General features: G+C 39.2%; 1 protein-coding gene across 1 annotated transcript; it reads right to left on the bottom strand.

The window, feature by feature from the left end:
- IDO1 (indoleamine 2,3-dioxygenase 1) lies at positions 1,178-16,035 on the bottom strand. Its single transcript, NM_001246240.1, is given in 10 exon segments — positions 1,178-1,542; positions 2,644-2,792; positions 3,269-3,320; positions 4,514-4,631; positions 4,757-4,856; positions 6,547-6,561; positions 7,433-7,551; positions 11,270-11,389; positions 11,507-11,602; positions 15,937-16,035. Coding segments are annotated over 10 exon segments (1,233 nt in total).

Here is a 17,251-nt window from a genome sequence, read left to right as displayed (position 1 = left end):
TAAATTCATTCTTTTTTGTCACTGAGTAATATTCCACTGTATGTATGTCTATTCAGTTCCTCTGCCCATTTTTAAAATTGGGTTGTTTGATTTTTGGATATAGAGTTGTATGAGTTCTTTGTGTATTTTACAAAGAATGAGACATGCCATTTGCAAATATCTTCTCCTATTAAGGAGATAGTCTTTTCATTTTGTTGATGAATTCTTTTGCTGTGTTGAATACTTTTATGTTTGATTAGGCCCTGTGTTTTCATCTTGCTTTTGTTTCCCTTGCCTGAAAAAAAAAATGTTGCTAATACATCTCAAAGTGTGTACTGACTATGTTTTCTTCTAGGAGTTTTATGCTTTCCAGTCTTACATGTAGTTATTTAATCCATTTTGATCAATGGATTTATTTTTGTCTATTGTGTGAGAAAATGTTCTTCTTCATATTAGCCCAGATTAACTAATTCATGAGTTCATTTAATCTTTCATATATTCTTTAAACAGCTAATTGCAAAGTAGCTTTTAAGAAATGGGGATGCAGGGCTCTAGTGAACAATACAGTGGAAACAGGAAACAGTCATGAAAAAGTGTGTTAATTTCCATAGGGAAAATACAGGAACCTGATAGTCCTGGTTGAAGGGTAGCTGTGTACAGTAGGTCTCCTCCGTGGGAATATTCAATTATAGTTATAAATAAAGCAACGTTTAGATTTTTTTATTATATCATTTCAGGTTTCATTGAATTTTATCATTACATTCTTACCAAAGCAGAAAGACTAATAATTGTTTTATATCTTTCACACAAGACATCCATAGACACCAGAAAAAAAATACTTTGAAACTTTTTTCTTTTTTTTGGTAAGATTTTTATTTTTTCTGTTATAGTTGATTTACAATGTTCTGTCAATTTCTGCTATACAGCAAAGTGACTCAGTTATATATATATATATATATATACACACACACACACACATTCTTTTTCTCATATTCACATTATCTTCCATCGTGTATCATCACAAGTTACTAGATATAGTTCCCTGTACTACACAGTAGGACCTGATTGCTTTTACTTGAAAATTTTCATAAAGCGCTATTAACAGCTTATTGAATCTGTAGGTCTGATATAATAGGTGGTGACATTACACCATGTGGTTTTCTTTGTCTTAACAAAATGCACATTTTCATGCATTCTATTAACCTTCTTTCAACAGGGACCTCACAGTTGTACCTCTTACAGTCTTGAGAAAATCTATGACATTGGTGCCTCCAGTTCCTCTGTTTTCTTCTTCGGAAGGCTCTTCGGATGCTTGTTTTTTCTTGGCTTGCTGGCTTGCAGGAATCACAATGTACTTAGTTACTATCTGCAGATGGTAATTTCGCAGGGATACCATAGCTTGCACACATTCATTGTACGTTTCCTGCAGGAGAGCATCACCTTTTGAAAGAACAAACTCACGGACGGAGGGGCCTGACTCTAATGAGTGAAGAAAGTTCCGGTGAGCTGGTGGCATATAGGTTCTCATTTCCTGGAGGAATCCAGCAGCAGAGCCTGAAGGAACTAAAAAAAGATGAGTTAGTAAGGAGGCCAAAGTATTCGCCAGTCCAGGGGAGAAGGGCAGAGCAGGTGGGAGATACAAGCAATTGAGTTTATGACATTCCAATGAGCACCCTACTAGTCTTGCCACTTTATACTCATCATGGTAACTACTGTAAAATATACTTAATTCCGAAAACCACAGGAGCTAAACTCCTTCTTTCATAATATTTTTGTTTTGCTTCCTTTCTCACTTTCCTCCTAGAGTTGATACTTCTAAGAAGGATAGGGTATATATATTTATATATATACTAGGCTTGACAGATCCCGAACTGACTCTAAGGAAACTTAAGGCATCATTTTCTTTTTGTCATTGTTTTTGCTTTTGTCCACGCCCCCCACATGTGGAAATTCCTGGGCCAGGGGTTGAACCTGCACCACAGCAGTGACCTGAGCCACAGCAGTGACAACATCAGGTCCTTAACCCTCTAGGCCAAGAGGAAACTCCCAGGAGAGCACTTTTAAACAAGAAAAAAGATTATTATCACTCAGCCCACTGCTTTCCCCACTGACTGTTAAATAGAAGTTTAGGAAAACAGAGACCGGTAAGAAGACATTCTTACTGGAGCTTCTTCCTCTTCCCTCTTAAGTTCTAAAAGGGGTATAATGAATGTGGTTCATCTTTAAACTTTGGTGCAATCATTGCCCCTGGGCCACTGAGGGAGTAGGACAGCTGAACCAGAGAAATGCCAAGCCTTTCCATGCCCCAGCTATAACCCATGGGCTCCTTTGCAGGAGACTTTCTCTTTCTGAATCCCAATCTTACATTTTTCAGAACATGTGATGTTGACCTCACTGCGGGCCATCAGGCCCCACAAACATGTTCAAATTTCAAGATCCAGACGGTGCTGAACTTGGCCTGAGTTCTGGCTTCACTGCTTTCTAGCCTGTTTCAGTTTTTGCTTATTTATCTGTGAAGTGGGATGTCTGCCATAAAATCCCTACCGATTCTCCTAAAAGCATCAGATAGGTACAGAAGATGCTCATGGGCTCATGGGAAGGTACTTCTTAGATATTCTTGTTATCAGCCTAAGAGATGATTAGGATATGTCATTTGCCTCTTACCTCCACCCACAGTGTGCTGGATACCCAGGAGAACATCAAAGCACTGAAAGATGCTGCTTTGGGCTGCACTGCCCCCAGCGAACTTCTTGGGGGTGTCCCAAACGCCTTCATAGAGCAGACCCTCTGACAGCAAGGGGTTGCCTTTCCAACTAAACCAGGAAAGAAAGAATAATCGTTATTTGGATTAATTGCCAAAACTTCATACATAAAATCTTGCCATAGAGGATGAATAGGAGGTGAACTGAGATAGATTTCATTAGACTTCCTCCACACACCCCTTACTACTCATGTTCAGGCATGAGAGTAATAAAAAAACAAACAAAAAACAAACAAAAAAAACCATAGTTCTGAGCAAATCTGGCATAGTATTCTATGAATGGAATCTTACCTTTGCACTACCAAAGAGTATCCCACTCTCTTCAAAATGACTAGCTTTCCTATCCAAACCCCAGTGTATGCCTGGACAGGTAATAACAGGGAGAGCAGTCTGTTGATTCTTTCAATGTACATTTGAGGATATAAATTGTTTCTCAAACTAGATTGATAGTGGGACCATAAGTGGAAATTTATCTTCTTTAGGTTCATTGCTTTAAGGGAAAACAAATTCAAGCATAAGACCACATACCCAGACAAGTATATGCGAAGAACATTGAAAAAGAGCTTTGGGTCCACATACTCTGTAAAAAGATGAGATGTGTTTAGTTGAGTAGCATCAGATATATCAGGGAAAGCCAAGGTCTTATAAACAACTAATTATGGATTTCAGCCTCAGATGCAAGAAAGACATGAGGTCAGTCTGTGCAGAAAAAGTCCCTAAGGACAAGCTGTCAATCACTTGGCCTCTCCCATCAGATCCTCACTGTGTCCACTGATGGGGTCTATGCACAGCCTGTGTCCAAGATCCTAGGCCCAACCACGGCTCATCCTCCAGAGACCCCCATTTAAACTGCCAACACATGTTTAAGGCTCCTTCATGTGTTACTTACACAATAGATAAATTACTTCCACAAAGAAAGAAACAAACCTAAACGAAAAGAAAAATGAAAACAAAGCCCCCAGGAGCGTTTGGACCACATCCCCAGGTGTCTGTCCCCAAAGCTTGCTAATATCTTTGGTGCGAAGGTCAATCTTCTTGCCAAAGCCCAGGGATACAGTGATACATTGGTTAAGAGTGTCCGTTAGAGCCCAATGTTTTTTGCAAATCCTTATGTACTTTTTTGGTTACTGCTGTTTTACAGCTGTTAACTTTGCAATAACTTTTGTGCTCAATGGCTTTTCTGTTTTCTTGTTGTTGTTGTTAACATATGAAAGAGTAGGATTTGTAGAAAGTTCCTATCAAGCAAAAGCTAAGTTTTTCAGGACTTAAAACATTCTTCACCTAAAAAAAAAAAAAATTTTAATTAAAAAAAAAATGGAGTTCCCTTGTGGCACAGCAGATTAAGGATCTGGCATTGCCACATTGTCACTGCAGTGGCTTGGGTCCCTACTGTGACACGGGTTCAATCCCTGGCCCGGGAACTTCCCCGTAAACATAAACAAATAGAAAAAATAAAACACCCTGCACCTTTGGCAAGTTTCTCCACAGTTTTTACTGGGAGGCCAGGATGTTCCATAGAGATAAATAGATCAGGCTTAGAATTCTGGTTTCACAATTTACTACTTATGTAATCTTCAGTCATTTATCTTAGCCCTTATGTCTATAAGATGGACATAATAAAACCTATCACACGGAAAGTATAATGATTTAGTGGAGTAGAATAAAGCGCAAACACACCCAGTAGGTAAGAGTAGGTGTTGCTTCCATTTTCCCCACAGAAAACCAGAAACACTTGACCATGGCCTAGCATGTTGTATGGCCTATGATACTTGCCATGAATTTGGTGAAACACTTCAAGGGCTTTATGCAGAGAAGAAGTTATATCAAGCAATGCCTTTTGCAAAGCATCCAGGTCTTCACACTGTATTGCATTGAATAGAGTGGGGATCACCTTTAAAAAACAAGAGACAAATGCTTCTTAAGGTTTCCTAGCACTACACATTAGCATAGAATAAGTTCTCCTAACTCCTGCACCCCATCCTCCAACCCCACATTTTCCAGTATGGCTGGACCTACCTTGATTGCAGAAGCAGCCGCTATTTCCACCAATAGCGAAACCAGGAAGAATCCTTTACCACAGTCCCCACCCGGAAATGAGAAGAGAATATCCATGTTCCTAAGATAATTAGTCAAGGAAGTCAAGAATTTAGTACACATATTTGTTGAAGTACTTACATTCATGGTCAAGGCTTTTTTATTTACATTTTCAAAATAATCTTATGAGATAAGTATGGAAGGTTTTACTATGTCCATTATGTAGTTAGGAATATTAATGTTAGGTCTGTTGTCTCATAACAATTAACAGTAGATTAAGCTGAGTTGAAGTTTCATTCTATAACTTGTAAGTAGAGATTTTATTATCCATCAATTTTTTACATGCATGTGTATTACATATGTGTGTGTGTGTGTGTGTGTGTGTGTGTGTGTGTGTGTGTATGAATGGACTCAATGTTAATAGAGATATCTGTGAGGTATGATTTTTAAAAGTAGGCTTTTTGTTTAAATATACTCATATCCATATTTTTATCGGTGGGCCTGATTCAATTTTTCAATGCCTTACAAAAGAACTGATTGACTGGGAAATGCAAATACCTGACCAGACACTATTTTCTTTTTCACTGAAGTTTTACACTGATGCAAACATGGTCTCAGTATCTGTATATCTCTGAGTTTCATTGCCATTAAATTTGTGGAACCACTCCTACAGCTTACCTGCTGTGTGACCTTGGATAAGACATTTCACCTGTTTCATCCTCAGTGTTCTCCTCTGCTGTATGAGACTGGTGGTGTAACTTTCCCAGTTAAAAAACGTCTGTGGCTTCCCATTGAGTTTTAAGATATTGTTTAAGCCCCTTATCAGAGCCCAAGTCCTACACAATATTTGTTAAGTTTATTTCTTCATTCCTTTCCTGTACTGTTACTTTCATCAGTTATTCTTCATGGCTGACTCTGGCCCTCCTTCAGTTCTGATAATGCACCAAGATTTTCATCATTCCCAGTTCTCACTCTTGCTGTTTCCTCCACTATGAATACCCTCAGCATTTCCTTTTTCTAGGTAATGTCTACATACTCTTCAGGACTCAGTTTAAAAAGTTCTTGCTACAAGAATACTTCCTTATGTTTTCTGTTTGGTTAGAACACCTAGTACTTTCTTTTCTTTTCTCTCTCTCCCCCCCTTTTTTTTTTTTCGGCCATGCATATGTCATGTGGAAGTTCCTGGGCCAGGGATCAAACTCGAGCCACAGCAATGACCTGAGCCACATGACGATGCAGAATCCTTAACGCATTGAGCCACCAGGGAACTCCTCAAACTACAGTTTCTACTGAATGCATATCACTTTTGCACCATTTTTTAAGTTTTTGTTTTAGTTGAAGTATGTTGATTTACAATGTTGCTTTAGTTTCAAGTGTACAGCAAAGTGATTCAGTTATATACACATATATAATTTATTTATTATTTTATTTTCCCTTATGAGTTATTACAAAATATTGAGTATAGTTTCCTGTGCTGTACAGTAGGTCCTTGTTGGTTATCTATTTTATATATAGTAGTGTCTATGTGTCAATCCCAAACTCCTAATTAACCCCTCCCCCAATTTTCCCATTTGCTGACCATGGGTTTGTTTTTTGTCTGTGCTTTGCCCCAGGTCCAAAACCCTTGAGCTGAATCATCCATAGGTGGGAATCATGTGCAAATGCAAGTACTATTTTGTATATATTAATGCATAGAGTATCAAACAGACACGGTCCCATCGCAGTCACAGACGTAATAATAATTCTTAGACTAAAAAAGATTGAATACTTACTTGTAAGTCATGGGCCTTATGAAAGTAGCCATGAAGCATTGGATCCATTGGAAAAGAGAAAGGAAATTGATTAAAAAATTAAATGGATTTGAGTTATTGTTACTCCATTTAATAAAACTGATCTAGCAAATGTAAAAAAAAGAATAGATAAAAAAGAAAAAAAATACACTTTTAAGGCATTGCAAACACTTCACTTAGGACTTTATAAGTGAAATTAAAAATTACTCAAGGAACAGAAGTGGATAGTTAAAAGCAGTTTTACTAATAAAGTTTTCTAGAAGATAAAATCATTCCATTTTGTGGTATTCTTACATCTAGAACACTTCTCTGCAGATACACAACCAGAACATCTGTCCCTTGTTTTTTTCCTTTCCTTTGGCCACACCTGAAGCATGTGGAAGTTCCTGGACCAGGGATCAAACCCACAGCACAGTGGCAACCTGCACTGTAGCTGCAGCAACATGGGATCCTTAAGCCACTGCCACCCACCTTAATTGCAGCAGATCCCATTAGGTTAGGAAAGGCCTAGATTCTGAGCATGCTGCTCTGAAAGCCCAGAGATTGCCATCTTGATGGCTGGAGATATGTTGTCTCTTAAATTCAAGTGAATACTAAACATTGATATTTGCAGAATCTCAAAAAACATGTTAATCAAGAGAAGCCAGTCAAGTTCATCAAACTGAATACTCAAGATTTGAGCATTTCATCATATATTAATTAGACATCTCTCACATACATATACATTTTATACCCCAACAGCAGAGAAATCTATGCTGACAAAGATTAAACAAATGACCAACTCCCTGTTGATTTAAATAGCATGTGACTTTTAAAATTTAACTAGCATGTGCTTCTTTAATTCCTGTTATAATCACAGTTTACATACCCACTGGGATCCTTTTTCTTCCAATTTGCCAAGACACAATCTGCGTAGACCAGAATAGGAGGCAGTCCAAGCTTCCCAGAGAGTTTGCAGTAAGGGATGGCAATATTTCTTGGCAGGACCTAATTAAAATACAGTAGATATTTAGTATTAACCTTCAAAAGATCTCACCTTTTCTTCTGCTCCCTGGGTGTCGAAACATGAATCATTTTACATAAGGGCACTTTGAAACCAAACAAAAATAATTTTCTTTTCTTTGTTCTGTAACTTAACCCTAGTCATCGTTAAATCACTACATTTAGATATGTGTTGCTATGGATGTAATCTGGGCATGGAGAGAACAAACAGGCAGCCAGAGGGCAAGAGGAAAGAAGGGCTGTATCCTTGAGTTTCAAATGGTCTGTGAGCTATTTGCCACCATTCACTCATCTGCCCATCCCTCCATTATACAAATAGTAGTCCAGCATGTGCTCTATGCAAGGTATTTATAATCCACCAGCCGTACAAAGATTAAATCAAGGTCTCCAAGAAGCTCAAAGTCATTTGTAATTGAGGCTAGACGTGTAAATAGATTACTGCTCTTGGGGCGCAGTGCGGACAGAAACTCTCTCTGGACGATTTTTTAGAAATCCTCACCGTAGAGTGACATTGGTATCCTTGGCCTTAAAGACATACTTGGGTCAGAAGGAGGACTCCCCTTCATGTTTGCTTTATATTTCCAAGCAGAGTATGACATAGAGCAGAACCCTATGGCCCTCCCCACCCCCCTGGCCTGCCTACCATGTCCTTAGCTGCCTTCTTTCCATAGAAAAACTTTAGTCCAAGAATAAGTTTGATCAGAGAAATGAGAGAATGCAGAATCCAAAGAAAACAAGTCAAATGAGACCAAATAATAATAGTTGAGTCATTAAGCAAAGTCAGCGACCTTTAGTTAGTTCCTTTTCAAGGGCTGTAGATCATGTTCAGAGCCATGTCCTGTGATCTGTCTTGTAGATACTGAAAACTCCACCAGGTAGAAGAAGTTCACTACATGATGACCAGACTGTAGCCATGACATGAGCTGCCACAATTCCCAGAACTGACCTCGAAGAAATGGGAACAAACTGACACTGGAACTGAAGATGAACTGTCCTTAAAACAATCAAGACGGTGTGGATCAGACCACTGCCTGATCAATTTCAAGATGCCTGTCAGAGCCACCAGACCAAGTTGTTTCTACATATAGTCCCCACCCTCCGCCTAGAAAAGCTCTTGCTCACTGGTTGTCAGTTGGGGAAACTGGTCTTTAGACAGGAGTCTACCCTCTCCCCCAGTTACCTGCCTCTGGAACAAAGCAAACTTTCCTTTCCACCAACTTTGACTCTGTGTTGGCTTTAGAGAGGCCAGCAGCTGGACCCCACTTTCATATATACCAACTGGAGTGACAATCTTAGCTTATTGCAGTTCTTTGACTTACCCTTTCTCAGAGGGAGTATAGAGGTTTATCTGAATGGTTGAGTTTGGGAGTGACACTGAAGCTCAGTCCCCTTTTCTCTTCAATTCTTCTTTCTCTGAACCCAAACAATTCTGCTCTGTGTTCAGCCATATAGTAAAAGGCTTCTACTCTTCCCACCACAACCTCAAGGGTGATTCTGATGAATAAGTGCATTCTTAGCACCCCAGTTGTTGCCACTACTCAAGTCATGTTCTCTAGCTGCTCTATTAGTCATAAAGATGACATTTCATTCTTTTTTTTTTTTTTTTTTTTTTTGGCTGTGCCTGCAGCGTATGGAATTTAGCAATCCCCAGCTGCTGCTATGAAAATGCCAGATCCTTAACTTACTGCACCACAAGGGAACTCCTTGATTATGGTCCCATGCAATCGCTAATGTCATCCTGGCCATCAGCAGCCATGACTGGAACATGTGTATCTGACCAGGTAAAGGACAGGGATGGGAACCCCCTCTGGAGTCTCGGGTGATGGCACTTCTGAGGTAGAGACAGTCGGACAATGTGACTCACTCCACAGTTGTGTGACAATCGTGGGAACAATAACCCAAGTGGCTTCAAATCACCCGAGGACTCCTGAAGAGGATAATTGAACCAAGAGAACAAACTGTCAAAGTCGCACCTGGATGTGAGCTTTCGCCTCTGGGAATTGAAATATTTTGGGCGGCAAATGATCTACATGTGTTTCAAAAGGAAATGCATCAAAGAGAAATACAAGGACAGATGTTTAGTTAATAATTAATTTGAAATAACTTAGGGAAAAGAAAGGAGATGTGGAAACACATCTTTATCTATTGTAGACACTCTGGCAGCTGCTGAGAAACTCAGATGCTGATTTCTTGCCCATTATCAAGCCAAAGGTGCCTTATCTTGATGTATCTTATTTTTTTTTTATCCATTTGACCTCTTTCCTACAATTTCCTCATGTAAATGTTTTTATCTTTTTATATATTGTTTTCATTGCCAGCTTCTAAGATCCTTTTCAGAATGACGTGGAGTGCAAAAACTGGATAAAATTAAAAATACATTTTCATGTTTTCCACTGTAATTCTGATCTCCAGTCCCGTTGATTTAGTATCTTTTGATGTTGCTGTGTCTGATCTCTACATTTTTTCACTAGTCCTCTCTTTCTGTCCTTTCTGTTTCTCTCCTCTTTGGATGAGCTCTATCTGTCTCTTAAGAAGGAATTCATATCCCACTCCTCCTGTGAAGCATTTCATGATCACATCAACTACTATTTAACTCTGCTGGACTAAAGGACACCTAGCATACAACACCCTTCATTACTGATGCTTTTGCGTGCGTGTGTACAATGCCACCGCATTTAGCTAGATTCAGACTCTAGCAAGTCTAGGGAGACTGCACGCTTAGCTCAGTTTTAAGCTCGGTTGTAAGATGACTGATCTTAAACTTTACTGTGTCATCACAGAATCTACGTATGGCAGCCTAAATAATTATAAGGGAGTGCAATGTGTTTCCATGGTTCCACAGAGCAACTGTTTTTCTCTTCTTACATATCAGAGGGTGACTCATAAGATTGGTGGACCATAAGTGTGGTGCTCTCTTTAAACAGTATGTGGAAAGAAAAACAAGATGGAATGCCAATTACCTTTGTCAAAAAAGGAAGGAAAAAATTTCACTAAATGGTAGAAGGTGCTTCTGGAATCTATCTTATCGCCTTGGTTATGGTTAAAAGGTTAGATATTAAAGGCTATAGTGGTTTCATAGGATTAGGGTTGCCAGATAAAATACAAGATGATGCTATTTTAGACCTAACATTGATAAGAGTAGGATGACACCACCTGTGTTCTTTGATGCCTACAGATAGAAGACAGTATGTGAACTCAGAATTAATGAAGGAGAGCCATAAAATGTCTCTATCTCCTAAAAGTCATAGAGAAAAAAGTGTTATCATATTCAAATATATTGATTGCAGTGTCATTTGCAATGGTAAAATATTAAAAACAAATAAGGTGCTTACTAATAGAGGATTGAAAAATAAGGTTCAGGAACTTGATGAAAAACCACAAAGTGATTTCAAATGATGTCTAGGACAACTGTAGCAGTTGAATAATTTTACAGTATAATTTTAGTGAAAGAAGCTGGCCTTATACATAGAGGGACAGGATGGGGTAATTGTGCTATAGAAGCAAAAGACTGAAAATCTAATAATGGTAACAATTGACATGTTAATCAACAAATGATTATCTTCCAACCCTCTTATTTTTTCCTATTATCCAAGCTTCACAAAATGCAATTGCAATAGTGTTAGAGGTTTTTTTTTTTTATGCTAAATGTAAATTGGATGTTAATCTGTCAGGTAGCGTAAGAAATATGAGAAAGTCTCCAAACCTTGCGGATATCTTCATCCCCTTGACCCCACACGTACGCCATGGTGATGTACCCCAGAACCAGATGTGCCAGGCGCTGCATCTTGTGTCCTTGGAGGCCGTCAATGCTGAGCGTTGCTAACTGAGAACAAAAGAAGAGGTGGATGCAACTCAAAATGGGTGCTGTTATAGCTCCAAAACCACATTAACATTTTTAGGACGCTAACGTAGAAAAAAAAAATGAAATCTCTTTTTATACCTTCTCCACTTCTGCACGTAGTTGTCCATTCTTAATCAGTTCAGGTAGATTTTTAGCAATGGCAATCCAAGCATCGTAAGGGTGAGGCAGCTCCTCCTGGGAAAGAAGGAACAGAACTTGTTTTGGCCAGTGGATAAGATTACAAAATAGTTTTGCTTCCCACTGATGGTCCATGTTGCCTTTGAAGCAATTCTGTGCAGTTGACACCAGCCCATTCACTGACATCTGCACACTCAGGGTTCAGAACTTCTCATGCTCCTCCTCTTCCTCTCATCTGCCTCCTTTTCTTTTTCTTTCTAGCACCACACCTGTGGCCTATGGAGTTTCCCGGGTTAAGGGTCAAATCAGAGCTACAGCTACCAGCCTGCACCACAGCCATCAGCCTGCACCACAGCCACAGCAATGCAGGATCCAAGCCGCATCTGGGATCTACACCACAGTTCAAGGCAATGCTGGATCCTTAATACAATTGAGCCAGGCCAGGGATGGAACTCGCATCTTCATGGATATTAAGCTGCTTTGTAACCTGCTGAGCCACAACGGGAACTCCATATCTGCCTCTTTTTCAAGGGTCACTTTGAACGTTTCATTCAAATCTTCCCAACTGTTCCATTCTCCACTCGTACCTCCAATTATAAATCCATGGATTATAACTTTCCACATTAAGGTATTTATTGTTTTCTGCTTGTTTGTTTTCTCAGCTAGATTTTAAGTTTTTTTAAATGGGGAGTTCCTGTTGCAGCTCTGCAGGTTAAGATCCCCACTAGTATCCATGAGGACGTGGGTTCAATCCCTGGCCTCACTCAGCAGTTAAAGATCTCGTATTGCCCCAAGCTGCACTATAGGTCACAGATGCAGCTCAGATCTGGTATTGCTGTAGCCGTGGTGCTGCAGCTCCAATTTGGCCTCTAGCCTGGGAACCTCCATATGCTACATATGCGGCCCTAAAAAGAAAAAAAAAAAAAAAAAAAAGGTTTTTGAATGGAAGAAAAGTGAGATGTGCTAAACATCAGTAGAACACTAGGCACTTGCTAAGAGGTTTCTCATTTAATTATTATAATGGCCCTACAAATTGGTTGCTATCTCCATGCCATAAATAAGAAATGCAAGGCTCACAGTGTATGTAGTTTGTTTTGTGCATAAGATTTCTTGTGATTCAAAAGTAGGTGTTTCCAACTTTTGAAAAACCTTGTTCTTTTTACATCTCACTACCTGATGGCAAGGGTTTTATCATGCTTTTAACCCTATATTTCTCACAGCATCTGGCACAGTCCTGGGCAGGTAGGAGATGCTGTATACATACATACGGCTTGATTGCCTTCTTGGGAGTACAGGCTTATTTTTTGCCAAGTAAAAATGAAACTCCAAGAAAAGTGTGTTAAAAGCAAGACAATAGGCCCCGCATGGAGTAACTTAGGTTAAGCTCCATGTTACCAAATCAAGAATTAATACTTAATTACACTTTCAGCCTCTCCTAGAATGGAATCCAAAACCAGTCGATGTGGAATTACCTGGTCAGCTCTAGTGAGGTCATCGGTTCATAGACCCCTGTCCTTCTCTAAAGGAAGAGATACAACCTAACCCTAACCCCAACCCAATTTTGGCAGGTCTAACTTCCTTGTTCCTACTCCCTTCTGCCTATAAATGTCTTTTGTTCTTTTTTTCTTTCTTCTTTGTAGGGCTGCACCTGCGGCATATGGAAGGTCACAGGCTAGGGGTCGAATTAGAGCTGCCGCTGCTGGCCTATGCCACAGCCACAGCAACTGGGGATCCAAGTTGCATCTGTGACCTATACCGCAGCTTGCAGCAATGCCGGATCCTTAACCCACTGAGCGAGGCCAGGGATCGAACCCACATCTTCATGGATACTAGTCGGGTTCTTAACCAGCTGAGTCACAAAGGGAACTCCCACATCTTTTGTTCTGCACAGCTTCTCAGAGTCCCTTTCTCTCTTCCCCTGGTGCTGCCTGATTCATGAATCACTGAAGGAAGACAATGAGCTCTCTGACATTTACTTGGTTGGATTTTTTTTTTAACAAGTTTCACCTCTGGATCTTGTATTTATAATCTGGTCTCAAGGGAAAACCTCGAAACAAAAGAGCTAGGCAACACCCCAAAATGTGACGCAGATCCCTGAATGGAATGCAGTATGCCCTGTCCCCACACGGTTCTCACTGAGCTGCCTCCTGACATGCTTTTGGGGGCATCCACCCTGAACTATAGGGATGAAATACAAATCAGGGGCTTACCGCAAACCAACAGGAGTGAGGCTTTAAGCTGCAAAACCAAGTTGATATTATAGGTAAGCTATAAACCCCAAAGACAAATGTAATAGAAGATTTAAGCATGTTCAGGGGCTGCAGAAAATTGGCTGGACTTAATCTGTCAGGGAGGATTTTTAGCAATGAAAAATTCAGGCAGCATATTCATCAGAAAGTCACCTTTCCTGTTTACTCTGAATTTTTCTGCCGAACCACACAAATACTGTGTTTTAGTGTTTTTAGTAATGCATACATAGTTTTGTTGCTGTGTGTTTCACTGTGTGGCACACTCAAATTTTTGATTGTTGCTATTTCCCCCAAGTAACAGAAATACTTTATTATGTGTCATGATTAGTGTCCTATTGGACCAAGCTTTCAACAAAGGCAAAATTCAATCAGTAATATACTTCTGGTTCAGAGAATACCTAACTGATATTATATCAATTAATAAAGAATAACACAGAGGGCTGTTCAACTCCTGTTAGAGTAGAGAATATATTTTGCATGGATATGGAATAAGAAGACATATTATTTTCCTTTAGAATAGGAAGCTGATAGATCATAAGAGATGAATTGAACATTTTGAACCTATAATTTCCAGGAAAGATCTTCAGTGAAGAAATAAAATTTGGGTTTTTTTTCATGTTTCAAGACACAAATCTAACTTCTTAAGCATTTTAAGTAGCAGCATTATTTAAGTAGCTCAGGAAGAGTTTTGCTTCAATTTAGTTTTGAAGTTTTGCTTTAATCCTTGGAATGTGTTTTCAAGGTCTACAGAACTACCATGATTATTTTATTTTTTTTGAGAGAATTGACTTTTGAGGAGGGGAATGATATATTTGACATGAAGCTTTGCAGCTTCTGAAAAAGATTTTTTTTTCCTGGTACCATGGATAGTACATCCTTGAAACATTGCATCCTGGTCCCTGTGTGCTTACATGAAGAAGTGACAAGTCTGAATATTATTGATTTGCAAATACAAAGTAAAAGTGCTTTTAGCAGTCAAATTAAAACATATGCTTCATTTTTCTGGAATTAACAAGAATCTGAAGAGGAAATTAGATTGGAACCAAGAATTTGCTTTAGATGTGCCTGTTTTATGCAAGATATTTACAAGATATGATTTCTAACTACAGTTAGATTAGAATCTGACTAAAATATATATTTGCTGAATTTGAAGTTTTCTCTGGAGTGCATTCTGTTTGAGCCACAAATAGGGGCATATTGTCATACAGAACTGTCACAACAAGTAGCTGTTTCCTAGAAATCCTTTCTTGGAATCTCCTATTCCTTGTTAAACCCAAGAGTAGGGAGGAAAAAAAAAAAAAAAAAAAGCAACCCCTTGTATTCTCTTCTCTTAAGTGAGGCAGTGTAGCATAATAGGCACTAGATTTAAGATCTTGGGCTCTGGATCCAGCCTGATTACATCCAAGCCCTGGTATTTCAGGCTCTGTGAGTTCCAATAATGACTTAAATTCTGCATGGCTTATATTTCGCATCAGGATGATGAGATTGATATACATACCTTTCAGGCTGGTTGTAAAGATGGACAAAGTTAGTATCTGTAAATTGCTTAAAAAAAAAATGCAACAGGAGTGGTTTGGTGATTAAAGTGTTAATGATAAGATGCTTTTCATGGTGTTCTTTGGAAGATAACTTAGAAAAGGTAATTATAAGGTACACCTTTATTCTGCATGTCTTGCACTCTGTGGGCTTGATAACCACCTGGCAATATTAATAATAATAATACCACACAAGGTTGCTAGATGTCCCACTTCAAAAATATTATCAAAACAGGGACGCAGACTTCACCCAATCTAAGGTACATTAACTGAGAAATGTGGTTCCTTTGACTCATCAGTCATTTATTACTTTTTTCTTTTTTAAAATGCCCCCTGCCATGCCATTGTCTGAAGCCAAAATATTTCCACAATTTCCTTTTCTCACCCATCTCTATAACGGTGTAAGGTAAGTATGAAGTACCCCTAAGACTCATTTTCTAGGTAGAGAACTTTTAGAAAGTTAAGTGAAATCCCTTTATTAAAACACTGCCTCCGGTTTTAGCCCTGCTTTCCTGCTGAAACCCATTCATTCAATGGAAAGTGTACTTGTCCAGGTAAATCATGATAAGAAAAACATTTTGCCCATAATTTCAGTCCCCTCTCTTACCAGTGGATTTGGCAGAGCAAAGCCTAGGTTTTCATCTATGTGGTACTCTTCAAAGATCTTCCAAGAATTGTCCATAGGAGACCACCAATCAAGTGCCATCTTTGCAGGCAGCTCCTCTGGTCCTCCTTGCTCTTTGAGGAAGGAGAGCCAGAGCATCTATTTATTAGAGAGGATGCCATAGCCAGTGACCTCAACTCTTCACGTAGGCAGTAAAAACTACTTCCACTTTTAGAATAGTTTCATTTTCTACTTTCTTTGTCTGTAATTTGATGAAAAAAAATAATAAAACCACAAAAGCATCACTGTTCGTCATATGAAGAAACTGAAAGTTGATATTTCTTCTCAGACATTGATCACTGGGGACATCATTTGCTTACTGCTTTAGGAAATTAGAAGGGGCCCTTCTGAAATAACAAAAGCCATGAAACTAGGTGACCAGAAAGAACATTCTTATTTGATGGGAACTTCTTAATCTCCAAGTTCAAATAGTGAATTGGACCAACGCCTAAGGTGCTAAATCATCATTTAGTTATTTCTGTCACCAGCTTTCTTGTAATCTCCCAGAGGTCTTTGACTGTATTAGCGTCTTGACTCAGCAGCCATAAGGAACACCCGTGATGCCCAGAGTTAGGGACTGTGAAACAAAAGAAAAACACAAGGACTTGGAGAATTTAGAAAGATAGCATCTCTTCATCCCAAACCCCAATTTTCTTACTCAGTCTTTTGAGGTTGTTCACAGTGATACTGTTCTTTCCTCTTCATGTTCCCAATAAGAGCTTTTTTGTTTTGTTTTGTTTTGTGTTTTTTTTTTTTTTTGGCTGTGCCCGCAGCATGCAAAAGTTCCCTGGCCAGGGACCAAACCTGTTGCACCAAAGCTCTAACCTGAGCCACAGCAGTAACCACACCCGATCCTTAACTGCGAGGCCATCAGGGAACTCCCCCAATAAGTCATTTTTAAGGAAGATTTTCTTGCATCTCTACTTCATCCGACTGCTAAGGGACCAAGAAGGCAATAAGACCTTCCCATCTGTAATATGTCAAAAGTTGGTAGAAAGGATAAAACATCCTGAAAATGGTCCTTTTAAAATGCAAAGTAAGACTGCATTGAGCAAAGGTTGTCAGGGTGTCCTCAGGTCTGTGGTCACTTACAGGCATCATTTGATCATATACACCAAGCTGAAGCAGAAGAACCCATGTTGTTCCTTTTGATGATCAAAAGGAGTAAAAAGGAGTTTGTGTTTAGTACCTTAAAACAATGCACAGTGTTTCAATGTTCACACATCTCAATGTCCTATGATGAACCGTAATGGAAAAG

Source organism: Sus scrofa, chromosome 17 (assembly GCF_000003025.6).
Source record: "Sus scrofa isolate TJ Tabasco breed Duroc chromosome 17, Sscrofa11.1, whole genome shotgun sequence".
NCBI lineage: Eukaryota > Metazoa > Chordata > Mammalia > Artiodactyla > Suidae > Sus > Sus scrofa.
Note: the sequence above shows the minus strand (reverse complement) of the source record. Positions and strands in the feature narration are given on the sequence as shown.